Source organism: Fringilla coelebs, assembly GCF_963513975.1.
Source record: "Fringilla coelebs genome assembly, chromosome: 5".
NCBI lineage: Eukaryota > Metazoa > Chordata > Aves > Passeriformes > Fringillidae > Fringilla > Fringilla coelebs.
The window spans coordinates 43,766,601-43,794,039 of NC_140033.1; the positions used below are offsets into that span (position 1 = coordinate 43,766,601).

At 39.4% G+C, this 27,439-nt stretch overlaps 1 protein-coding gene across 2 annotated transcripts; it reads left to right on the plus strand.

Moving 5' to 3' along the window:
* Window positions 1-6,290: 6,290 nt before the first annotated feature.
* MRPL42 (mitochondrial ribosomal protein L42) lies at window positions 6,291-15,818 on the plus strand. 2 transcript variants are annotated; one of them, XR_014616173.1, is made up of 7 exons: window positions 6,291-6,420; window positions 7,517-7,669; window positions 9,457-9,520; window positions 10,415-10,499; window positions 11,809-11,972; window positions 13,217-13,327; window positions 15,695-15,818. XR_014616173.1 is itself a non-coding variant. In XM_084206247.1 (6 exons), the coding sequence occupies exons 2-6, from the start codon at window positions 7,588-7,590 to the stop codon at window positions 13,260-13,262; spliced, it is 441 nt and encodes a 146-aa protein (XP_084062373.1). In that variant the 5' UTR covers window positions 6,291-6,420; window positions 7,517-7,587; the 3' UTR covers window positions 13,263-15,763. The 2 variants fall into 2 exon arrangements, 1 of the variants encoding a protein (XP_084062373.1); XM_084206247.1 differs by having other exon boundaries at window positions 13,217-15,763.
* The last annotated feature ends 11,621 nt before the right edge of the window (window positions 15,819-27,439 follow it).

Genomic DNA, 27,439 nt, shown 5'->3' on the forward strand with positions numbered 1-27,439 from the left:
CCGTGCGATGTCAGCGCGAAACGTCTGCCCGTCCCTGAACCTGTCTCAAAGATATCTTCGAACATCAGTACCTAAAAGATAAGGAGCTACTGATGGAGTCTAGCATAGGGCCACAAAGGTGATGAGGGGTCTGGCACATCTCTCTGACGAGGAGAGACTGAGGGAGCTGGGCCTGTTTAGTCTAGAGAAGAAAAGGCTGAGAAGGGATCTCATCAATACATAAAAATATTTCAAAGGTGGATATCAAGAGAATAGTGCCAGACTTTTCAGTGGTGGCCAGTGACAGAACTAAGAGCAATGGCCATAAACTAAAACACAAGTTCCATCTCAACACGAGGAAGAACTTCTTGAGGTTGAGGGTGGCAGAGCGCCGGAACAGACTATCCTGGGAGGTTGTAGAGTCTCCCTCTCGGAGACATTCAAAACGCACCTGGACACGTTCCTGTGTCGCCTGCTCCTGGTGGCCCTGTCCCACAAGGTAGTGGGAGTGAAATTGTACCTGTAGTAACCATGAGTAATTAACTCAGCTTTGGATGCCCCTCAGGCTTTTGGAGAAGCTGCAGGCAGCACTGAAGTCCTGCTCCCTTTCCCTGCCCTGTATTCCTGATCCACTCTTGTCGTTGATAGTATCCACTGGGGTATAGGGGGTTTTTGTTGTTGGGGTTTTTTTTTGTAGCTAAGTTACCCTTCTGACCAGCTCACTGAGGCATCAGAGCTGGCACAAGAGAAGCAGCAGGAAGCAGGGTGAGATGGTGCAGGTGTAGGACCATCCCCTCCTGCAGCAGTGACCTGCTCTGTTGGCTGAGCTGATCTTGTCCCACTGCACAGGCCAGGATGGAGAGCGCAGTACTCCTCCCACAAATCTGTGATTATCACACCATTGCCGGGATTGCAGTGGTTCCAAAAACAAAGTCAGCAACCACCTTATTCACCAACAAAGTGTTCTATAACGCTACTATAGGCAGGGAAGGTAAAGAAGTAATTGTAATTAGGCAATTAATACACCCAGAACACTTCAATACAGCTGCTGACCATCTTCCTGTGACAGCTTCCGCTGTCATCGAATTACCATCAAATTACTCACTGAGTGGGTGCATCCAGGCCAGCTGAGCCTGTGGCTGACTAATCTTATTTCCTCCTCCTAGCCCTCTTTGCAATCTTATAGAAGTTTTCCTGTAATTACAACTCTCTTTCAAACCCCAGATTCTTTATTTTTGCATAAAAGCATTTCTATATTTTTGCCAAGCATTATAGAAAATCTGTTCTACAGCAAAAACCAGATGGATGTATGTACACATACAGAATGCATATTCAAAGTAATATCCAAACTTATATTAAAAATATTCAGTAAATCCCAGAGTAATGTCACAAGAGTTGCTATGATGCCTATGTACAAAGGGGGAAACTGAGGCACAAAAGTGCAGTGTTTTTCATTTAGCAGTAATTTAAAGTGTCATTGGACAATTTCAGAATTATCTGAACTGGAAGACTGGGTGAAACTGTACTGAGAGAAGACAAAAACCCCACCAGTTAAATGTTTTACCAACTTAGAACATCATAATGGGATGCTATGAGTAGGAGCCTTCATTGTAGCAAATAATTTTTGATTTTTTTTCATTAAGTGGCTGCCTGAATAGAGACATTGTTGTTTCCTTGAACTATGATAATCAACAGGAACACAAATTATTTAGGCTGCATATGACTGCTGAGGCACTGTAGTTTTGTCATCTGTTATTTACAGTTGCAGCTTCTTCCTTATCAGTAACAGGATGGAACAGTGATGAGATGGTGTGAGATATGCCAACGAATAAAGAGGGCCTACTGACATAAGCCTTGATGTTTACTCTGGGTGTTTACAGAATGACTTAAAACAGAAATGTCTGTCTTCAACATAACTTGAGAAAATTTGAGAATTAAGACCATAACTAAACTACAGTGTTTCATTAGAAATTTGATTTCTACATTTATAGGATAACCTCACAGAAATTAAGAGACAGCATTTCAGGAGTGGAGACTCATCCATCCCCATTGTTAAGACACAACCTTTGCAATGAAATCCATCCATTCACAAATTCAGGTCTACTTCCAGGTATGACTGTGTAGTACCTTGCCAGTTTAAAAGGAAATTAAAGTAAGCCAAATGCTTATTCCTAGGAATATTTTGAAACTTTGTGGTTTCTATGAAAACAATAAATGTGTATTATATTCAATTTGCCAATGATCTAGCCTGAATGATTTTCCCAAGAAGCAAGTTCCTAAATATGCCACTACAGCAAAAGACCTGCAACAGCCAAGTCCTAATTTTCCATTTCTCAGAAGGGCTATGTATGTGTCTCTGTGTGTGTGTGTGTGTGCAACTGCTCACACAAAACCCACACCAGTGCAGATGATATCTCTGATTTATAAATTTGTTCTTCTAAAACAGAGCCAACCAACATAGTCCTCCCCTCATCACTACATAGCATCTGCAGCCTAACTATAGCTCAGCCATCTGATCAGTTGAAACATTTCCTGGAGAAGTTTGTAATTGACTGTTGGAGTAAGAGCAGATTGATGGTTTATCTTCAGCAAGAGAGTAACCTAGAAACAAAACTTCCCAGGTTTCCAGAGACATGAAGTCCCAGAGGTCTGGAACTCAGCAGTAGTGCCTCCATAGTATCTCCAGAGGTAAGGGAAAGAACAATCTTCCTGTTGAGCGAATACAGACTGAGCGACTCTCCCCTTTGCTGTCTACAAGCTGCTGAGGCAGGCAAGGGCCTTGGCAGTTATTAATAACCCCATCTCCAGACATGCTGGAGAAGTGTGTAGTCACGCTTCTGAGCCACCCTAAAGCAATTCCCATCTCCCTCTAGAAAGCTGTAATCTGTCAGAACATGCTGCTAAGAATACACTTGCAGAACATTATGCGTCAGGGAGGGGGTAGACCTCATCTACTATCTCCTAAAAATCTTTTTATAGAAACTGCCTCAAAATAGCCTGGAAGCCTAACAGGGTATGTGGTTCAGCTTTTAAAAAATAAAAATAATAGTTCTGTAGTACCTTCAATTGCAACTTTTCAGAACTAGGATTTAAGTTACAAGATGTGTCATTACAGGGATGTTCTAAAAGCACACATTTCCAGAATAAATTCCTTACAGAAAAAAGTATGTTATTGAAAACAAGCTGTACAGACTGTAGCTTCAAATTAAAGCTTTTGTTGATCTTTACAATCTCGTTAATGAATTAGCTTCTTAGCCATTAACAACTCAATGCCACCAGCCTATAATATCCCACCATTAGGAGACTTGTTGGTCACGTTCATCAGGAACGCTGGAAACTCTACTTTTTCAAACTTGTGTCCGAGGAGAGCACGCATATCTACAACTGTGTGTCTGTATGCAGTCCTCAGGAAGTACAAATGGCACTGAAGAGTAAAAAATTGTCTTTATTAAAGCAATGAAATGATGTAGGAAACAGTAACATAGGAGCACCACAGAAGTCTTATATTGTAATCATGACTGGTATACTTAAGCGTATCAAGTTTTAGTGTTTTGTATTGGGAGACAATTTCTAAGGGGCTAGGGAGGTTTTTAATTTTTTTTAGGAGTTGCAGCTCCATATAGAGAAGATTTTTTAAAAGCATCTTGCACTGGAGAAAGAAACAGGTGAAATTTACAGTGGTCTTCAGTTGTGAAGGGAGTTCATTTCAAGTTTTCCAATGCACAGCAAAGAATTTTTATCTCCTGCATGGGTGAACAATGTCCTTTTGAGAAAACAGCTAAGAATCAGAGTTGTCAACCACAGTCATCATCATCCCTGAGTTTAGGCAATCTTTTGAAGAAGCTATGACAATTAAATCATAAGCATCTTCAAGAAAAGTCAGAGAAGCCTTAATTTTACTTAGTATTTCCTAGGAAGAAATGAAGGCCAAATGTACTTGGCAGAGGTTCGCACACAAACACTCACAAGTAGCACACATTGCATTTGCATACAGGTGTGTCACACTGCAGCTGACCAGGAGAAAGTCAGGAATCCTGAGCAGTTCCCACATTGTCACAAACTGCTCCTGAAAAGACTGACTTTGAAATAACTCTGTTTACCCCTCTATGCCTATGGACAAGATATTCCTGAAGCTCACTCTTTAAATGAAAATTAATTTATTTCTTTTAATTTCCTGAGTGCACTTGTTTCAGACAGTTTATTGACGTTTTATTTTTTCAGCACTGTCCTTGAGTTTAAAATCCTCAAAGTGTTTTATTTGTCCATCAGTAGAACCACTGTCTTGCTTGTATTGGATGATTGCTTCACTGTATAGGATGCTGCCCTCATCCTGTACAGTACAAGGATTTCCTTGTGGGAATCATGAGCTAGTACTCAGCAGAAAATAGATAGATAGAACTGTGTTGCTTCAGTTTGGTGCATGAGCCCAGATCAGATGCCTCTGTACCTGCACACAGAAACTTGCTGGAATTACAAAGTGAGTTTATCTCCACAAATCTGGAGGAGTTCTGTAGTGGAGCTGTGATTTCTCACCTTGGTTGCATTTCTCTAAGTAGAATGTAAAACATTTTGGCCCATCTCTGCCCCCTTTTTCTGTGGTGTAATGAATCTAATATTGCAGGGAGCCCCAAAAAGGAGGTCTTCCATCTTCCTTCGTATAGAAAAATACTCCAGAAGAAACGTTTGTCAGCACTACTGGGAGTGATGAACTCTTGACTATTGATTTCTGGCTATACTTCTGCTATACTGCTGGAAGGTATCAGTGTAACTACAACTCTGCAACTACAGACCAAAGTTAAAAATTGCTGAAATTGTGAAGCTTTCACTGATGACAACATGAAATTGCAGTATCACAGTCAATGACCAGAAAAGATGCAATCGTAGGAAGCTTTCTGGAAGAGGTTGCCACCTTTCAGGAGACACTAACCAAGAGTCTCCAAAAGGGTAATGCTGTGACAGGAATGGAGACACAGTCTGCTGATGTGACTTAGAGGCTTTGTGGATGTGTAAATGCCTAAAGTGCTGGAGCCAATCCAGATACTAGAGCAGCAGGTCAGACAATTGATTTTTCTTCTTGTCTTTTATCAATGTTGGGTAAATATAACCATGTCTCTGAAATGCTGTGTGATTCAGTCTATGAAAGAAGTTCAGCAGGTAGCCCCAGAGCAGCAGTGGGCCTGAGACATTCAGGTGAGTTTTCTGTATGCCTTGACTATTGGAAACATGCAATTTCATCTAAATAAAATCCACAGGCCTTCCCTGTGGAAGGTCCTTACAGGTACTGTGAAGATCTGGCTGGCTGAACAGAGAAAGCTGCTGCAGCCACTGTGTAATTTAACCTGTAAAGCAAGCAGGCTATGCTTGCAAGCTTGTGAAATAACCAATAATGTTAGAGATGTCCCTTCGAATGATGGGATTAGAGGGGGTTATTTTGCAGCTAATATAAGACTATGGCACGCTGGCACATTCCCAGGACCGGCAGGTGCACTGCTGCCTGTTGCTGGGGCGTTGTGCCCCCTCCCTCACTGAACAACTGCTGCCAATGCCGAGGTTGCCTCAGCGCCTCCACTGTGGGTTTGAGCTCCCAAGACTCTCCCAGCACAGGGACCACCAGAGTGAGCAGTCAGTGTTTGACCAAGGGTCCCATGAGGAGCGGCTGAGGGAGCTGGGGGTGTTTAGCCTGGAGGAGGCTCGGGGGGTCCCTTCATTCTCTACGACTACCTGAAAAGAGATTGTAATGAGGTGGGGGTTGGACAACCTGTGACAGTGCTGCCCACAGTGGCTAATTACTGGCTTACTGCACACCGGCTACTGAATCTGGGTTCTTGTGGACAGCAGCACAAGAGGCAGCAGACTCAAGCCAGGGGAGGTTCAGGTTGGACATCATGAGGAATTCCTCCACAGGAAGGACTGTTAAACATTGGGACAGGTTCCCCAGCGAGCTGGTGGAGTGACCATCAGTGGAGGTGTTCAAGAAGCGACCGGACATGGCGCATACACGGCCTAGGTGTCAAGGTGTACAAAGGTGGGTCAAATATTGGACTGGGTGATCTCAGAGGTCTTTTCCAACCTAACTGATTCCGTGAATACGTATTCGCGTGTCCGCTTGCTCCCCCGCCCGGCCAGGCACGGCCCGGCCTAGCCCTTTCCGCATCCATATTACTATCAAGGGCTTGTCACCGGTGCCGGAGCAGCGCTGAGGGCGGAGGGGAGGCGGGCGGAGGCGGTGCCGGTGCCCCCTCGCCGCCCGCACTACGAGTCCCGGCGTGCCGCGGGCCGAGCCGCCGCCGGAGCCGGAACGGGCGCGCGGCGCCGCTTCCGCCGGCGGGGCTGGTGGGGGCCGGCGGTGCCCGCGGGGGAGCGCCGGGCAAGGCCGGAGGGACTCTGCCTACGTTCGGGGGGGCTGAACCCTGTGCGGCAAGCTCAGGACTTTTGTAACGGGTACATTTTTGCTTGCTTTGACGGATTAGTGACTGGGTTTGTTGGTAGTGCTAAATATCTTCTTTAGTTCTAAGCCTCGGGTTTCGTGCTCCCGCGTGTTGCTGGCACACGCGCCGGAGTTTCCTGTGCGCTGTCTCAGGCGTGGGACTGTTCCCATTCAAACCGGAGCGGTCCTTGCAGTGGGGCCGGGAACGGGCTGACCCCTGCCAGGTGCCTGTCCCCCGTCTTTGGACCGAGATCCGCCGCGTTCCTCGCGCCCTTTTTGTCAAGGAGCTTCAGAGGGCAGGATATGAGCAGTTCTGTAGGTGTTGGTGCTCCCTTAACTTCAGCAGCATTGGCAGAGATAAAAAGAATGCTGAATAAATATATGTCGAAATTGGAAAATGCACGTTTCTGGTGATGTTCTGTAACCCAAAATATGAAGTACTTTTAAAAGGTTCTTAGGTTTTTTGTTTGGTTTTGTGTCTTTTTTTAAAATGTGTATGTCTTTAAACTGTTTACAGTTACGTTTTTATTGGTTTCATTATAAGTTTCTATTTGAAGCAATTATTTTTTTTCAGTAGACAGTGAAAACATAAGGTGTCCTGCTTCTGTGAAATTTTGGGTAACATTTAAGGTGTTCTCAATGGTGTTTCTGAGTTTTCAGGTGTATTGCTGAGATGGATGAAACTGATTAACTGCATTTAGAGAGTTTTTTAACTACGGGAGGTGTAGTTTATAAGTATTTCTGGTTTTGTACCGGGTGATGATATTTGCATTGTTAACAAGAAAAGCATATTTCATGAGTAATTATATTGAGTGTGCAGAAGGAAGGTTGTAAATTTTAGGTGGGCAAGTACAGTAGAAAAGCCTGTGAGAAGGCACAGGCGTGGAAGCCTTTTTTAAAGTTGAAACTTCAAAGACACCCTCTCAGTAAATAAAGTCTTGTGCTATTTTTGACTGTTAAGGAGACAGATACCATTATCTTAAGTGATAAGGATTTCTAAACAATTGACAATCAAGAATTATGTTGCACAATTTTTTTCCTTAAGATGTTCAAGAAATTTTATTGTTAATCTTTGGTATCCTGAATAGTTACAAAACTGGTTTCTTTCAGAGGGTGTTCTGCAGAGAAAAAGTTCTTTGAGTTCCGTCTTGTCCAGGACTGGTTTCCTCTCTGCTGTCACCATGGCAATGTCTCTTAGAACTGCATGGTCCAGCCTCCTTTGGATGCGTTCAGCAGCAACCTGTAAGCAGGTCCCACTGCAGAGTAAGTAGTGATGAAATTGTGGAAGTCCTGTATTAAAATTTGTTCTTTGAGAACCTCTTTCCTGTACTGTTTAAAATAATGGAAACATGGAAGTGATTTTTCTATTTGAACAGAATCAAGTCGGTTAGTCTGTGCTCTGTTCTAATAGTAATCTAAAGGATATCTTTATTTGATTTTTTTTCTTTTTTTGTGCTTTTAAAACCTTCATGGTCCAAGTAGGATGCCCCCAAAATTTATTGATTAACTTGTAAATACTACCCTCTTACCACTGATTATCATTGAAGATTTAAATTTATTTTTTTCAGACTAGAAAAGTGGTGAGAAAAGGCTATAGTAAAATCTCGTTACTTAACATAAACAGAGAACAAGTAGAAACAGACAGTACTATTTCTTAGATTTTTGTCCATGTTTTAGATGTCAGTAGAAAGACATAGGGAAGAAAGGACAGTAATGGAGAAAATAGAATAGGCTTGTTACATTTTAGAGGTAAGTGGGCAAGGAAGGGAAAAAAATTTTAGGAAGACATACAGACTAGTTGCAGTTTACCAGAACTCAACTCCTTAATAGCTAAGAATAGTTTAATTAGAAGAACTGAAGAGTGGAAGTGCTAAGAGTAATTCTGAATTTAAGAGTTTGCATCTAAAATGTTTCTGAGAGGACAATAGCTACACAAAAGTTTCTGCTTGGCTTTTTCAGCCTTTGCAGTCTTGACACAATGAATGCTCTCTCCCTGTGCTAGGAGCAGCCATGAAAAATGCCATTTGTATTAAAAGACGGTCTAAATAAAATAATGTCAGATAAAGTTGAAAAGTTTTTATGACTTAACAGAAAGCTCAGAACATGTGAGGACTTGTTTCTTGTGATCATCATTCTGTTCTAAAAGCGTAGTTGTTGAATCAAGCTTTACTGGACACAGAGACTTCCATGTAGATTTGTTTCAGTTTCTGGCAATAAAGGAAGGGGGGGGGTTCTGGTGGAAGTCAACTCCAGGCATGTCCCAAGCCTACCTTAGGCCTGGATACCTGCATTGTTGTGGAAGGCAATGCCTACAGGATGATTCCTTGTGTGAGGGGCTATTGAACACCCTATATTAGTTGTGTTTGGACTCTGTGATCTTGAAAGTCTCTTCCAACCTAAATTATTCTATGATTCTATTAAAAAAATGAGAATCAAACTATGGCAAAGGGACTTCGAGTGGTCTGTGATCCAAGCTCCGGCTCAAAGCAGGGTCAGCTCTGGAGTCATATTGAGTTGCTCAAGGCTTGCTGGGCCTTTGAAATCTCCAAGAATAGAGAACTCACAAGCCTGTCTGAGTCTCAGTCCTCCCAGCTGACTGTCCTCATGAGGAAACATTTCTCTACGTATGCAGTCAGAGCCCCTCCTTTTGATTTTTATAATAAATATTGCTATGAATGAAATTATGACATTCCCTCTAAGTCCTAAGGTTCTTTACATATATAAAGGATATTTCCTAATGGTGAATTCTATAGGTATTTTGTTCAGATAGTGATTTTACTCAGGAAAACAATACAACGAGGAAGGTAAGTATAGGTCATAGCTGCCTGCATACTGTGTTTTTTTGATTGCACTGCTAGAAAGCTGTGTATTAAAATGAACTTCCATTTAGACAGTATTTGGGTTATGTTAACCTAAAACTGAATATGATTATAATCCCTGATTATAATCATATAATTGAAACAATGAAAATTTAAAATGTAAACATTCTTAATTGAGCACAGCTCTGCTTGTTTCTACATAAGAGTTCTATACTTGGGTTTTTATTGCAGATGGAGCTGTGTATCATGCTTGCCATAAATCTACATACTCAGTTCTTCCTGAAGACTACAATTGGTATGTAAATGGGCTTTGATGTAATGTTTATTCCAGGGCTACTTTCTCTCTCTGTCTCTCTGAAGTCATCATATAATAGTATCGAACACATCTGTTGCCAATATTGGATATATGTAATAATTTCAGCTAAAGTACTGACTCTGATAATAATGATTGTGAAGTTAATGTTTCAATGTTATGAAGAGTCATGCAGGACTCATTCTAAACATATTGATGACTGCCAGTACCCCTGCAGTTTTGTTTGTGAAAGAGCAAAATTAGCTTACAGTAGTAATTTCCATTAATGCTTTTGTTAAGACAAGGTCCAGATATTTTTGTGCTGCTGCATGGGAAACCTGTGTAGAAATAGGAAAAGATGATACAAATATAGTAAGAAACACTGAATTCATGTCACCACAGTTTTAGGAAGCTAATGTGTTGTGGGAAGGGGAGGGAAGGTGAGAAAAGTTGTATTCTCACAATGAAACTCTCAGTAGGACTTCTTGTTCAGCATTTTTTACGTAATAGAAAAGTTATAACCCCAAATGGAGTTTGTTTCCTGTTATTTCATTACAGATGCCATACATCTTATAAAGCCATGCTGTCCTAGAGATCATTATCTCCATCTGTTTAGAGTTTTATATGCAATTATATAAGTGTTTAGGATTTTTTTCCAACTCATATTTCCAGCTATTTTAGTAATTTATTTTAGCCCTTTCTTTCCTCTCCATCGAAAAAGGAAGATGACTGAGGAAACAAAAACTTGGAGGTTTGGTTCAAATGTTTATGACCCTTATTTTATAGAAGATTATTAAGAATTCATAAATGCTGGGTCAAATCCAGTTTTCTTTGGGACATGAGCTGCTCAGTTGTTCAGTACTTCTGAAAGTTATGAGGTGTTTTTTTTTTTTATAGCAAAGTGGAACTTGCAGTGACATCCGATTTGAAGACAATTGTCTGCTACCACCCTTCGCTTGAGATTCCATACGAGCATACAAAAGTATGTCCAAGTGTGCACATTTATATTTCTTACTTGTAAAGGCATTTAGTAATTCATAGGTTTGAGTCTTCAGAGCATCTTTTTTAATTTGAAATACTTTTTAGTATGTGATCAGCACATCTGCAGTGTAAATGACTGATGAATATAGCTGCTGCCACAAGGAGGAGTTTACTCTTAGTTGAATGGAGAGAAGGTTGCAGAGTGAGAAAAGCTCAGGTATCACAGCATACAGAAGCTCTAGTAGAATTAAGCAAGGCACTAAAACACTTGTGCACTACAAAGAATATAGTGTCTGTCTATGTGGGTACTACTCAGAGAGGGTGATTGGAATGCAGGTTATGGCTCACATGTCGTCCTGCACAAGAGAATATAAAGAAATACTGCTGCTACTGTTTTCAACTTGAACTTTAAGTTCCATTCAGCACTGAGTGCATAAAAGCCACAAAGAACTTTAAATATTAATTTTTATCTATCAGTAGTACTTTTGATGTGTTCTTTACATTGATGAAAATAAATCTAGTGTTGTGGTTTAACACCTAGATACATTTTTCTAGTGTACACTTTTTGTTTGGATTTCTGGTTCTTATGTGCTAGTAAAATACTGTAGCTGGCAGCTGTGTTGCTGGAGTACCCAATGTGAAAATTCTCCATTGAAACCTAAACCATTTTAGCACTTTTTGCCTGCAAATTACATAGCAGTATTTTTAAATCTGTCAGTTGCACGTACCTCAAGAAAAACAGGTGTAAAAGGCTAAAACAAGGGTAAATACTTGTAATAGGTGTAGTAGTTACATTTCCAATGAAACCAAACAACTTGGAGGAGGAGGAGAGGTGCACATATACCTGTTGCATAAAAAATTAGGAAGTGACATTCTTCTCTAAGGTACATGTTTTAGAAAAGATTTTTAGCAATGATGATGGTTGCTATGAATAAAATTCTGACTGGGAATGGTGTGGATACTTTTGTGTTAGTGGAACTGGAGCTGATGATTCAGCTAGTGAATTGTAAGATTGAGATCTGCAATAATGACTACAGGAATGCTGGTTTTAGGGATAGGGCTATCAGCTGTAGAACCTAGGGTAAATAGGTGTGTCTAGACATATCTGCTCCACAGTGATGTGGTTTCATTTGGGGTGGGAATGTGGGGACAATAAACTACCAGTGCAATTGCAGGTATTTTTCCGTAGTTTTTTTGTTTCATCTGTTAGATAGCATTACCAATTACTCTTACTAGCTTGGCTTTTTTACTTTCTCAATTAAGTAAAACAAGGAGAAACAGGACATTCATATGCATTACTGTTTTACTAGCCCGTACCACGGCCAGATCCAGTGAATAATAAAGAAGAAAACCTTGATCAAGTTTTAAAATCCAGATTGAATGAAAAAGAGCTAAAGAACACTAGAGGTCCTACAATTGAAGAGCTCAGTAAAATGTTTTACACAACAAAACATCGCTGGTATCCTGTGGGACAGTAAGTATTTTCAATTTGTCTGTTGCTTTTGGAAGTAAAGGGAAATACAGAAATAATTTAATGACCAGATTCAACCTAGGATGAGTCATGTCAGACAAGATACCTCTAGCATTTGGGCTACTGCATAAAATTTTCAGTGCAGTGTTGGGTGAATGGAAGACTGTATTTAATTGGACATTTTTTTAACACTGCTCCTTTGACAGACTTTGCCACTTTTTTTCTGTAAAATATGTGACAGTGTGTAATATCTCATACATCCAGTTAGCAATTGCTTTGAGTCATTTACTAAATTCCATAACAGAATCTAGTATGTAAAATACCCTCAATGGACATAACCAAATACAGCTTGGAAACATGCATTTCCTATTCCTTAGCAACCTCAATGGGATGATTCTCAGACTTAAGAGTAGTAGAGGTTTTTCATTTGGAATGGTGAAAAGTGCTCTTTGGTGTGCCTTGTATTCAGAAATGGAGGAGGAGGAGAGGTGCACATATACATGACTGAACTTAAAGAGGAACTCTGGGCATTCAGGTATGCTAATGTAAAATAGCAGCATTCTGGTGTCTGTTACACCCTTCCACTCCATGTTACACTGTCTTTCAATAGCTGCTAATTTTGTAGATAAGGAGACATAATACAGGCAATTTTTTTTGTTGTTGTCCACAGAAAACTTTTTAATTAATGTGCTTTGGGAGTAGATATAAGGAATGGAAAGATAGGACTTTTATGACCAAAGGGTAGCTGTCACTTTGATGAAGATCAGACAGGATCTGCCTTGTTTAGCATGCATAATTATGAGGAAAGTGTGGTTCATTATTTGTTCAGAATAATTTGGTTTTTAGTTTTTCTGAAAAATATTACACTATTTAACATACAGTCTGGCACAGCTCCTTTGAACATCTTTGTTCTATAGCAATCATTTTAGCCAAAGGCAGGGCTGACCATGTAATAAAATTAATTTCACACAAAGGATTAAGAATAAACAGCAGCCTTTGTGCCTATTCAGCTGTAGAACTGATTGGATTATTGCGTGCTTGTAGCAGATGTAGCAATAGAAATGAGTAGCATTATGTAACTCCACAAACAACAGAGATGACATCTAATGAGTGGTGATGGATTGTGCTCATGTATCTTGTATTTCACTTCCTTGTGTAACCTCAGATCACTCACTGAGGGCAGAAATACCACAAAAATAAAGGCTGTCCACAGCTTGCACTCACTGCAATGCTTTTTTTCCTTTTAGGTATCACAGAAGACGCAAGAATCCCAATCCTCCTAAGGACCGATAACAAAGATAACTTCTGTTCATCAGGACTGTGCTGTTAATTTTGATTGGAAATAAAAGTTACAGAAGGTGACATGTTTGGCTGTGACAGAACATGCTTAACTTGATTTGACTGCTATTTTCTACTAAAAGCAACAAAATGGCACGGACAAAACAGGGAGTCAGTGAAGGCAGTTGTGCATTCCTGGTCAGCAAATGGACTAGTCTTAGATCAGGATGTAACAGGGATGGAGTGCTCTGATTAAATTCAAGACACCAGAGGCTTATCATTGGTCAAGTGAATCCATACAAGTCTTGTGTCAAAATGGGAAGTCTAGAAATGGATGTGTTAGGGTTTGGTGGTTTTGAGTGGGATAGTATTTTTTTTTTCTTTTAGGAATCTAGTAAGGTGAGCTTAAATATTGAAGTATTAATGAGATAGTTTTTATTAAAAATATATATGAGGTATTTGTGATAACAAATAGTTTTTCTTCTGTTACACTTGTGAGATACCTGGTTCCATGTTCAATTCTACATCAGTCAAGTGATTGTAATTAAGCCTGTTCTTGTGTATGGAAAACTGGCCAACTCGGTTAGTTTTTAGCGTCTGACACACAGTAACTTGCTCTTCTAAATCATCCAGCATTCTCAAATATCTGAGAACTTCTGTGTGCATTTGTGGTTCATGGGGTTTTTTTCACTTGTTTAATCCCACCTCAGCTACCACTCAGTGCGGACGCTGTGTTCACACATAAGCTGGAATAGCTGTATCACAGTAGAAGTTGTTTACATCAGCAAGGTAATTCCTGCACTTTGTAGCATACCAAGGAGGAAGGATTGACCCTTTATTACCTAAAATGCTTTACATTTAAAAATCTTGGTCTGATTCTACTTCATTGCTTTAGCATTTTGTAGTGCTTAAATGTTCTTCCTCTTGTAGTATTCTATGTCATGTAGCATTTTTCTCCTTCAGTAGAAGGAAAAAAGTCTTTGTTCCAGTCTACAGTTTTAGGCATCAGGTCGCTAATAGAATGGGCTAGCTTGGAACATTATGCTGCTGCAGAGATGCCAGTGACTTCATAAAGCCTTCTTAGCAGATTCCTTCTAAATAATCAGAAAATAATTATCTCATGTACATCATATATTTTTATTGCATTTCCCTTCCAATTTGGATAACCTAGGAAGAGGTTTGTTTCTTCTGTTGGTCTAGTGTCATTTTGCCAGCATGCATTTTCTACAGATTTTGCTAGACATTGAGTACCACTCATCTTCTCAGGTGACACGTTGAGAAACTGTTAGTTTCTAAAGATACTACTGAATCCCTTGTTCCCTTGAACATCCTATGTGTGTAAAAAAAGCAATGTTGGATGTGTGTAAAAAGGCTTTTAAATAGGCTTTTTAAATACTTGTGGAAATTTATACAGAAAACTAGTCCCAATGCATTTTTAACTCCAAATGCTGGGTAGTTGATGGTGGTTTATTATGACAGAACATGAAATCATTTTGCTCCTTCACCCTGTTGTGCTTAAAAGATATCAGAGTCCATGCTCAAGCCAACATGAACCAAGTGATGTTGGCTTCTTATTAATGGTGTGTTGCTCACATAATAAGTCTGCTGTTCTGAAGTAATGTCAGTGGGGTCTCTGTGAAGGATGGCTGCTTAACTCTGTAAGTTCAATTGCATTAACATAATAGTGGCTTTTTCTACCAGGAATATAACTTTTTAAATAGATTGTAGCAATTCCTAGTACGACAAATTTTAGTATCTTCATCAGTTTGTGGTTCTTGGTGAGGACTCTGGTGTATAAGTGAGCTTACATTTCATGCAGTGTTTTATGTTCCAATGCATAAAAATTGAGTCCCTTTTATTTTTGGAAAGCTGAGACCTAATTTGTCACCGTTTGACTTCAGTATAAGAAGAGATATCCTTGGACTAACTTAAACTTTAAATTATTTTCCCCCATTCTTTTTCCCATATTTTTGCTTACTGCTGCCTAATGCTGCTAAGAAATTTTGCTTTACAGATAAACCTTTACACTCATAACCTTCTTTTATGACATTTGTCTGTTCTTGCCTGTCAAACCGTGTTTGTGATCAAACATCCACAATCGCTGTAGAAATACTGGCTTTCACAATGTTTCCCAAACACTTTTGGATGCTTTTCAGGCATTTTGTGAGCTAAAAATCTATGATGTGCTTGGCTGCTATCTTTAAAGTACTTCCTCTTCTGACCAGTGGCTGAAAACTGTCTAAAACACATGTTCACTACATGTACCCTGTGCCCTTTTGTTACTAATTAGTAACATGGATGTTTTAAAATCGTTCCCTGCATTGTGATGCTGCTTTCAATCTTACTGTGTTTTCTTTTAGTAAATCTTTTTCCTGGATTACCCAAGGCATAACACAATTACAATACTACTCTCACAGTAATCTGAAGCTCTCTTCTTGGTTTTCTAGGTCTCAAACAACTGTCTTTGTTTCTCTTCACTTGAAAACTTGGAATTCAGAATTCATCCACTTGATTATTGTTCCGCTATTATGCAAAAAAAAAAAAAAAATTTTTTTTGAAAGTTAGTTTGGGATTTCTGTTTTCTGTTGCCCTTGTTCTTTGTAATTGAAAACTTAAGTTGCGTAAAATTTGCAATGTTAAGTCTGTTCTGGCACTTTGTATCCCAGTTTGGGCACTTAGCCATTTGTTTTGTATCTAGTAGCTATTGAGTTTCAGAGCATCTTAGGCTCCTTGCTGTGGATAGTAGACAGTTGGTTGCATCTTACTGAGGGATTTTTGGTTTTCAAATGTCTCATTAAAAGTCTCCTCAGGCCTTGCTTGACCTCCATGCCATCAGAAAACTGTTTCAGTCGTGTATCAAAAATTTTGCCCTTAACTCACAGAATCACCAAATTGTTAGGTTTGGAAGGGATCTCTGGAGATCATATAGTCCAACATTCCTGCTAAGGCAAGGTCACCTGCAGCAGGTGCTCCTGAACAGGAATTCAGACCATTTAAATCGCAGTTCAATTAATCTTGGTGCCTTAGTGAAAAGAATTCTTTCCTCTCCTCTAATTATCCCCAGATTAAAACAAAAGGGACGCTTTTAAGACGGTTTTTTCCCTTCGGTGTGCGCCGCGGGAGCTGCTGTGCAGGCGGTGTGCGGCACCACCGGGAGGCAGCACCGCCCAGGGCCGGAGCGGCACCGGCACCGGGCCGGGCTCTGCGGGCAGCTTTAGCCCCGAGAGGCGGCCGTGGGCTGCCCCCTTCGTGATACTCGGGAGCACTGCGGCAAAAGGAGCTCCCTAGCACCTCCCAGAGGACTTGCATTTAAAGGGTCAGAGGTATTTTGCCTGTTTGCTTTAACTGTTGTAGGGTGTCTCAGAGACAAAAAAAGCTCCACCAGCCCACTCTGGGGAAAAAAAGAGTCGACAGTGGGGCAGTACCGTGACCCATGTGACAGGTGTCATGACTTTCTTTCACTTCCCCATGATTGCAGTGAAGGCAGCAGTTACCTACCTGCCCATCTACCCACCCATCCTGCCCTCCCTCCCCACCATCCACCTATTAAGTTCTATAGGAAACTTCTCTCTTGCTGCTGTTATAATAGTCTGAACTTCATTTGTCATCTCCAAATTCTGCTGTACCACAATAAATCGTTGTGGCAGGTCATTATAAGTCACAGACTGCTTGTCAAAGCCAGTACTGCATTTCTCGGTTTCTCCAGTCTATGAATTTTAGCAGCTTCTCTGCTGTAATTTCTCACATGCTCATTCCATCCTCAAAGTTATAAAATGGAGAGCTAAAATAGATCTGAGCTGCATTCCTCATCTGTAATAGATGATGTATATTTTATTTTAATGCTACAATATAACAAAACTGACCTAGAGCAAACCCACTAATCACCAGTATAAAGGAACAAATTGTGTACCTACGATACATATAATTTGGGATTATCTCCAAGATTGAGACAGATACTAATTAGACATCTAAACTTGAGTTAATCTTCAAAGGCTCTCCTTATGGTCAGTCGGCACAGAAAAAGTACATGCACAAGGCAGTTGATCTTATTTAACATTTTATTGTCGAGAATATGTCACACAATTGTCCTCTGAAGATGCATTTTCCTTTTCTGTGAAGGGAGAATGAAGGTGAGATTTTTTAAATCTATAATCGGGGCCTCTCTCTTTTTTTATTATTTTTTTTTTAATTTAGGAGCGCAACTATGCAAAATACTCTTAAAATTCAGGTAAAACCATTTTTGATGTTTCTGCTAGCCTTCAGTAGTTTGTAGTCTGTATATAGAGCTCTTAGTTTTCAATATAGAGTAATTCCCACACATTTAATTTGTAAATGTACACTGTGTATGAGACTTTAATCTCACCTTGTATTTAATCAACCCTGTAATGCTAAAAATAATAAGCTGTTTGGAGAAATAACATAGTTACTTATGCATATATCTTTCTGGTACCTCTTATGAAATGAGCCTATTATTTCAACTGTTATCTTTTGGTACTTCTCAAAAACAAACATGATAAATTATGATTTACTGGGCAATTTGCATGGAATTATCTGAAACTTTAAATACAATTGATACAGAATGTTAGTTCCACTGTGTATAAGTACAGCTGTTGGAACACTGCAGATCAGACAGTGGGAGGTGTATGGAAGCTGGATGAACTAAACAGCATGTCAGCAATTTTGCATCTCCTGGATTCTGGAGGAGTAGAAGTTTATGGCCTGGCATGCCACTTTAATAAAGGTCATGATGTAGGTGTATGTCTTAGAAAGTTTTTCATTGTATAGAGACAGCACAAGATGTTGGCACAGCCAATAGAACTAAGTAGCTTTGCCAACTGGTCTTTATGAAACATAAATACAGAAAAAAGTTGTGCTTATATTCAGCTTTACTGCTTGTCAAGATGAAAAACAGTGTCAGGTCAGAGGCAGTTTACCTTTTAAATAAGACCAGTTTTGACTGCTACCAAAGTTTAATTACTCAGCAAAAGGATCCCCCTACCAGCAAAATGTGAGATGATTAAAAAAATTCTACAAGAACTGGCTTTTAGCATCTCTTTTGCTAAAACTAATAAAATGTTGACCATGAAAGTTACAGAGAAAAATTCAAAGAACAATGAAAAGTAATTGCACTAAGTCATTACCATGTTGAGTAAAAATTAACCTAAGTAAAAGATTAAACTATTGAAGCATGACCCTCCTGTACAAACATGTATTTCCTACTCACTAATGGTAGCAAAACAGAGCTTAATAGTTTCATCCAAAGATTAGTGTTTCTTAAACAATCCTAGTCATTAGCACCAAGTTTTTTAAGCACTGCTGAGTTTCTTGTCTTAAACATTGCTAGTTTCTCATTCAAATGTGTTTGATTTGTTTAAACAAATAATATGCTAAGTACTGTTTTTCTGAAGCCAGCGTCTGTAGGAGTTACACTGTATCAGAGCTGTGCTGCAGGAGTGGTCTTCACATTTGCTTTAGTTAAGACAAAGTGATGATTTTTATTGAATAATAAAACAAATGATAGGAAAAAATTTTCCTTGACCCATAATTAGTTAACATTTGTTTGGTTCTTATAAGTAACATAAGGCTTCATATCCTTTTAAAAATTTATTTTGTCATTTTTAATACTGACTGGCTTCAGTATAGGATTATTTGTTATTTTCCAAGAATAGGTGTTTACAGAATTCCCTTTCCCCCATGCTGCTTTTCCTACAGTTAAAACCCTGGCATTAGCGATGGAGTAACAGAGTGGTGGTCAGTTCCACAAAATTTAGAACTAGACTAAGAAAAAAGGATTTCTATCCGGAGTAGAAGCACAGAGCAAATAAAATTCATGGAAAATTCCTCATAAGCAGAGGTCAGAAAAATGACAGAGAAATTGCCTTTTCTAGAGTATATGTTTGTATTAAAATACTGAAAGAAACACGCTCTAATTTTGGCTGCATGGGGTTACAGTTCACTGGCTTTATATGGCAATATTTGTTTGAGAAAGATTTGAAGTGAACCCAGAGATGCCACTGGCAAGGCTGAAAGGTGACACCATGGGCTGTGAAGAGAAGAGCAGCAGTGGTTAGTACCTGCACCGTGTCCAGCAGGCCTTGTCCAGCCCAGGGACAAATTGAATTGTTCGAACTGGGTGAGTGTTTTGTTTCAATACGACCAAGATTTTAACTCACGACTTTGTGGAAATGATGCAGGAAAAGCCTTGTGTTTCTTCAGCAGTGCTGCATTTATTCTGCAGTGAAAGTACCTGTGTAACTCTGGCAGGTGAAACCAGGACCCTGGGCTTTACCACACCGAGGTGGCGCTGGCAGCAGAGAGACATTCAGGATCCCTCTGGGCATGTTGTTACTGTGGCAGTCTGGGAGCAAAGCTCAGGCCCCTGCTGCTGCACCCACACCTCCACAAGCCCTCCTGAAAGCAATGGCTTCCCACTGCTGCACGGACAGCACCAAGCACTGCTCCCAAGGTCTCGTCTTGCCTGACTTCACAAGATGTGCTCTTCTAAACCACTCAGGCTGGCTGCGCCCTCAAAGCTTACCGCATCCCAGAAGGTGCAGCGCGTACCCTCCCTCTGATGCTAGGAGAGCACCCTTCTCAAAGACTGAGGGACTGTTTCACACCATTTCACAAACTTCAAACTGAAAGACAACACAGAAAAATCAGAATTGTATGTTGGCTCTAGAGGGGCACCAGAAGGAGTCCAAGGAGCACTATGGGATGTGAATACCGGAGTCTACTCTAGAGGGAACTAGCCCAGCTAGGGTGAATAAAAGCCATCTATATTCCTCTTACTTCCCAGTATAAGTCCCTCTTGACATCAGGGACATTTTTTTAAATTTAGAAAGACAAACTTGCTCTCTGAAATCAGGTAGTATGAACCCACAGCATTTTTAGAGATGACCTGATCTAAGATTACCTTTGTCTGTTGGCACAGGCTTATACATACAGCAACTCACACATGTAGTTAGTATTTTCTAAACATTTTCAGTCACCAGTCCAGAGTCTCTTGTTCAGAGATGCCCCAGTTGAGACTCCAGTAAAAATAAAAGGATTTATCTTCTGGATAAACAACTATGCAGAGAAGAAAGTGCATTTCTGTAACACCAAACAAAATCTGCATTTAGGAGCAAGTATCTTCTTACATATTCAACGTTGGAGTAAATGAACCATACCAAAGGTCACTAAATGTCATTGTTCTGTAATTTTCAGTCTTCAGAGGATCAAAGAAATCTGAAGAAATGGTTCAAGTTGAGACATTTGGCAAAATAATGAGGTGAAATGCTTCCAAAGTTTTCTGGAGGAAAAAACCCCACAGTAATCGGACGTAATTCTTAAAATCTTCATTTAGGCATTAATAAATTCAAATGTGTATCCTCTTTAGTGTTCATGAAATGTCAACAAAAGAAAATAGTAGTATAAAAACCAAAGAGCTGTTTTTCAGTTATTTTCAGGGCATAAGGGGTTTGTTTATTCAAAGATCTGTGACACTGGCAAATGAGCTGTTCCCTTTAAATACCTTGCCAGGTGTTGTTTTTGTTTGGTTTTTTTCCTGTTCAGCTGTACTTGTATGATTAATTTTTCTAGAAATACACTACCAGTTCAGCACAGATTTTTTTAACCATAACCTGGCATATTTTGCCCCGTTAGAGCAGCCCAAGGAAGTGATCTTAAAATGCCCAAGATACACTTCAGGCAATTGCTGAAGTGTTACTCAGAAGCATAACTGATCAGTCATTTGAAGAATTTCATTGTTGTTGCTGTGCCTTTTTGATCAGCCAGTCCAAAGGGATTTCATTAACATCTCGCTAGTACCTCTGACTAAGAAGAAATTTTGAATAGATTATGAAAGCCTCTAGAAATAAGCTATTTTTAAGTGCTAAGCATATAAATGCAAATTGAATAGAAACAGCTGTTATTTACATTCTGTGGACACATGATTTTGCTCCCTGATGGATAGGGGAAGAAAAGAAGCCACTGAAAGATTGAAATGCCCTTAAAGAAATTGGGAAAATGGGAATCTAATAAAAATACATGCAATGAACCACATTCTTGGGTGGTATGAATTGGTAAAGCTTTCCATGTTTGCCACCATAACATTACATAGCCCACCTGCCTGAAGGACTTGAAGAGCTCTGTGCATTTCTTGGAGAAAGTAAGGGGAGGGTTTGAAGGAAGGAATATGCTGAAACAAAGGCATATGAACAAAATCCTGTTTCAGCCTTTTATGTAATGGCTAGCTGATAACCTGGCAATATTTTCAAAAATAGTCTCCCAGAACAAAGCCCCCATTCACAATAAGATTTTGCTAACGACTTATGTTAGTTTGAGATTATGCTCTGAAAAAATTATAAAAACTCCTGAAAAATGTAAGCATCATATTCTAAACCAGTGTGCCTGAAAGTAGAGGACTGTGCTGGAGGGAAAGGAAAGCACAGTATGAAATTTGCACCCTTCATGACAGAGGCTCTCCTGTGTGTCCTCCATTTACCTGGAGCAGGCCCCTGCTGTCACGTGTTCCACTGGAAAGCTCATGCTCCCTCCTGCCAGGCCTGCTTCTATTTGTAACATCACCAGCAGACGCCTAGAATAGAAAGAAATAATACTCTCCTCAGGAAAGGTAAGGCATGTTTAAAAATGTACACAAAATATGGCTGCTGATTTGGCCCAAACCCATTAATTCAAGTCAGCAATAGGAACCTGGGACAGGGAATTAAAGGTGGGATTGTTTTGCCGGCTTTTCCTTATAGAAGGAAAAGGAGTTGACATGCCCAACACAGCTGAAGCTCAAGCACCACAGAGCCACTTGATTCTTAAGAGCCTGGGGAGTGATCTCCTCCAAGATTAGTTCTGTTTGACTTAGGATTGCTTGTGCCTGCCAGTACACAAAACCTCTCATAACACAGGCAAAGGTAGGACAGAAATTTCATTCTAGTTCCATTTTAGGTACACTCTTACCTGCTGTTCTGTGTTATGCAAAAGATACATCTGATGGCTAAATGCATCCTTTGCCTCCTCCCCAGAACAAAGGCTGATCTACAGCAGCAGGTTTTGCAGCTTCCTTCTGTCTAGCATCATGTGGCATGAAATGCTGGGGAAAAATTCTGCTGTGCCTCAGGCATCTTTCCAGATCACATTTATTCACAGAGGGATAATTTCTCAGAGAAATGAGCTCTGAAGAGACGACTAAAATTAGTGTTAAATTTTGATATGTAGGGCAATGGCACTGAAAGTCAGAAAATAGGTCTAGCCCAAACTTACACTTTATAAAACGCTTTGCATATTTTGTAATATTATGGATATTATTTCCCCTTCTCCGTTCGTTTATAAGGACAGAGAGAATAACAAACTTAAGCAAATCTGAATTTGGTTACACAGAGCCATCTGTTAATTCTGGTATATGGCAGTAGAGGGCATCTAAGGACTTCAAGTCACATATGGTAAGGGATTAAAATCAGATGGCTGAAGGAGTTATTACTCTCCCCCCAAGCAGTTCAGCCCACTTCAGGACAGAATTGCCACCTCATGACCAAACAGCTCACGAGGCTGCTCCTGATGGATGGCATTTCTGAAGCCACACTGAAACTGGGGTTGTTCTTTAAACACCAGAGAGAAAGCTGAAGTTGTTAAGGAGGAGATGCATGAGTTAATTTCTCTTCCCTGCTGCAGGCAGAGCCACAGGATGGTTTTGGGTACAGTACAAGGGGAGATACTGCTTCAAGCAGCCTGTCCAATTTTATCTACTACTGTTTTAGCTTTAATTTCCACATACCTGGAAAATCTGCTTACAGGAGGAGCAAGCGATTCTGGGAATGGCCATGCTGTGCCAAGAAAAGGCGAGCTGTGGACCAATGCTCTTTCCTTAACCAGAAAGAGTATCCCTATGTCTGTTTCCTCTCCTGAGCCTTAAAACTGACAGCCTGTCTGGCCAGTATTTCATCAGGTTACGTCCTCCCAGTGTGCCAGTCAGATACAGGACAATGCATTGAGCCATCCTGACAAAAAACAAGCACTAATCCTGGCAAACAGAGAGAAAGTAGTTGGCAGCTAGCACTGTTTTCTTGTCACCTGTCCAGGTTTGTATGACATTCCACATGCAGCCTCCATACTGAAGCAGGGAAAGCAGCCATGCCTGTCGTGAGCCAAAAGAAGCCAACACATCAGAGGCAGGTTAAGTTCATTACCTGACATGAACAATTAATGCACTAACCTGAAAAATGTATTTGAACCCAGCAGCATATTCACATACAACAGGCAACATATTTTCAATTAACTGTAAGAAGTTTAAGGTTATATAAATACATTAGTAAACGTTGATTATCCTGTTATTCAAACTCCTAAGTACAGCAACATGTCAGGCCTTATGCTGAAGTCTGTTATAGCCTTAGCCTGAAATTTAAAAGTGGCTCATGCCCAAAAAAAGGTTCTACAACTCATTTAATGATTCACAGTACTCCTAAAATGATATTCATCTGTCTGCTCTCCATGGCAGCACTTTCAATCATAAACACTTAATTGTAGGAATTCATCCTCAAGGCCAAATAGCTCTGGGTGAATTAAACTATCCTTAATATAAGAACTAGAACAGTGATTTAAAATTAATCTTTTTCTGATGGGAGGCCATTTATTCAGAAACACATAACCCAGTTTCTACTTCACTTTACTTTTCACACAAAAATCTCCCCTTTAGAGATAGGCACTGCATCACCTGTTTTAGTTTTCCTTATTAGTTTGAAAATTGACTCTCTGCCAACAAAGGAACTTTATTACTTATGGATTGGCAAAGCACAGGAGAGCTGCCTTCATGCTGTCTGTCAGGAAAACTTTTTTCACAGACATTACTTGCTCTCTTTTACTTTGAGGCATAGAACTTGCAACTGGCAGAAAAACATCTCAAGCCTCCTCAAGCATAAAAGGCTTGTTTTTTCTGGCAGCATCTAGGACAAGAATGCAAGATTTCACAGTGCTTTCAGCTGTGCTATCTCTAGGATTTTTCCAAAAAAAAAAAACAAAACCAAATCCAAAACTTCAAGGACCATGGTTCTGAACATGTGTGTGCTTAGGTGTAGTGTACTTGCACACCTATATGCTCTTTCTCAGCCAAAAAACAAGGCAAATAAATATTACAGTCACAGCATTTTATGCTATAATCTGAATATTAAAATCTATATCAAATATTCTCCTAGTAGTTGTTTGAAGACTGTACCAAAATTGGTCCTTTCCTTTTTTCAACCTTGTTCATGAGAAGGAAGCATGAATGGGAAGAAAATGCTATCAAAGCATGTATACTTACAACTTATTCTGCAGTAACTTTCAGCAATATTTGTCTAGTTTTAGTCAGAGTGAAACTCGATAATTCACAAAATAACACAGTGATAGACCAGAATTCTGCTCTTTATAAAGATGCCTAACATAGCATAAAGTAAAATTGCTGTGTAAATTATCCTTGTTTTTTTAGACTTAGTACCCTGTGTCACCACGTTCTACTTTTCCTTTACATGCCTATTGAAAGTATTTTTATGTTATTTCGGTTTTACCTTAAATTGTAAATAGTAAATTGGAGAAGCTAAGCAAGCATACATTTAATTTTTTTCACTGAAGATCAGAAGTGATAGGTAACCTCTTACGCAATGCAGGTTAGGCCTTTACTTTTAGATAGTAGATAGCACAGGATGAGATGAGAGATGGACTTAAATGCCACCTTTTTATGGTCAGTTTCATGCTTGACAGTGATTATCTGTCTACCTATCCACTGAACCGAAGGGAATGAACCTTTTTTTTATCAACTGTCTCTGAAAGAAAAGAATCTGGATGTTATTTCAAAGTATTATTCTCTTGGTGCCATCTTTTGATGTTTGCTTTTAAATCACAAGTGCTGGCATCCTTTTAGAACACCCCTGGTTTTTAGAAATTATTCACTGAATTCTTTTGTTATTCTCCTTTACTAAATGCATATTATCAAGAAAAGCAAAGCATTCACATGTGAATAGATAAAAATGGCAGAAAATAAGGTGGCAGCTGGTAAAGAGTAAAATTGTTTGGTATAAATCTTAATCTATTTCATCAAAACATTCTGTTCCTCAGGCAGCTGGAAAGGGCAGGGTGATCCCATACACTAAAATATTTGTTTTCTCTGTTTCATTTATTATGTTTTAGGAACTCTTTGTGAAATAAGCAAACCTTTCTCCTAACTGCTAAGTGAGAAATCCTCAAAGAGTTCACGTTGCAGACCTTTCTCGTGCTGTGGAGTTACAATTAACACAATCCAATTTTCTGGAGCCAAAGGCTCAATATTCATTTTTCTCTGCTCAAGAACCAGACTGCAATCCCAGGACAGGGAAACCATGTCAGCTGTACACTGTTATTTAGACTAGTTCAGGTAAACAATTGTCAAAATGTGTTCAGTAAGTAGACCTATGAGATAAGCAATAGCTGTCCTTTTAACTGAAGGGGATTTTAACTGACCAAATGGTATGCCATGGATAATAGATATTCTGTGCTGCATCTTTGGGAAGTTAAGCATGAAGAGAGCAAGGAAAGGCCCCTTGTATTCTTCCAGGTAGCTAGGTAAATCTATCTTAATAAATCAGTAAATCTTTTCAGTGAATCAGAGCAAATTTAGCAAAGTCAGCTGAGTCAAAAACACATTACCCCCCCTCTGCTCACATCATATTATATAAATAAATCAGCGTACGAGCTCACCAGTAAACTTGGCATACTTTTCAGGAACAAAGTGAAAATCATTTCTAGTAACAGGCACTTCTCAGGACTGTAAAAACGTGGTTGCCTCCTTCCTTGGTCATGAAAGGGATTTTTGCCTAAAGGAAAAATAAAAAATAAATTCACTCATCCTTCCCTGTCTTGAGCATATGCATTTGAATGCATCAGAAACAATACATTCTGCCTGTGATTTTCAAGAACCCTTAATATTAATATTTTCACTATCAATATAAAGCTTGATTTAAAATTTCTACTATATGGAAACATACAGCCACAACCAACATTAATGAATAGTAGTATCAGGAAAAAAAATTAGGGATTGCTTAAGTTGGTGCCTTTCATCTCCAGTTGGATGATATGCCTCTAAAACTATCTCAGAAGCATTCATACTTGTATATGTACAGCAATACTTCTCCTAGAATTGCTACCTCAAAACAACAGATTAAAAAAAAAAAAGCATTTGGTTTGAATTGTAGATAAAATTTTAAAATCCTCACTTGTATATAGTTTTTGTATTAGCGACTGTTTAGAAGAATTACTGTTTGTTACATGACAGATTAAAAAACCCTATTTTGGAAAACTAAGTTTTCTGAGTCTACTCCTTCTTTTCTCTTTCTCCATTTCACATCTTTCTCCTACTCCATTCTGATTTTTATAAAGCAAAACTCTTCAGGCAGACCAAACCTGTATTAAATATCCCAGTGCCAAAAAACTAAAAAGTAGCTCTAAGTAGTTTCATGCACTACATACAGCTCATAGTCCCAAAAGTAATTTCATTTAGTCACCTTTTCTTACCCTTACATCTACTTCCTTTCTCTCCTGTGACTGTATGGCAGACTCATGCAGACAGAGGAGAAAAAGAGCAACTAACATTGTTGAAAGAAACAGTAAAATACAAACATAGTCCACCGAGCCTATAGCACTTTCAGATGTCTCAAGCCAGAGAATAAAGGTAACTGTAAACCAGAGCACTCCTATGAGGTGCCAGGATTGTCATTTAAAGATCCATTTGCAGTTTTAAAGTTTGAATTTCATTACTCTTGTAAGTTTATCAGATATTTAGTGCTATTTTTAAGAGACATTAGATTCTCATGAAAAAAAAATTAACAGAACTCTGTTTAGGAAAGATCCTGCTGATATACTGCCTATTTAATATTTGTGCTACCTTTTTCATAACAATATCTGAAGTTTTAAGTAACAAACATTTATTACATTCTTCTGTTCTTGTTTCTCATTCACCACATAAATCGTGGTCTTCCTCCCTCTGCCTTTATAGCAGCCAGCTGTGGTTTTAGAAACAAATTATTATGACTTCAAGTGACGAATAAACAGCAGAAGCAAAGGAAGTCTTGAGATACTATCCACATAAAAATCCCATTAATAAAATAACATAGGAAAAGAGAACTACAGCAAAGCTGTAAAAAATCTAGACAAGTCATTCCTTTTCTCCAAGATGCATTAATGAACTTCAAAGA

Coding starts and splice junctions, on each gene's coding strand:
- MRPL42 (XM_084206247.1), top strand. CDS start 7,588: ATGGCAATGTCTCTTAGAACTGCATGGTCCAGCCTCCTTTGGATGCGT. Junction 7,670..9,456: donor TAAGCAGGTCCCACTGCAGA/GTAAGTAGTGAT, acceptor TTTTTATTGCAG/ATGGAGCTGTGTATCATGCT. Junction 10,500..11,808: donor TTCCATACGAGCATACAAAA/GTATGTCCAAGT, acceptor CTGTTTTACTAG/CCCGTACCACGGCCAGATCC.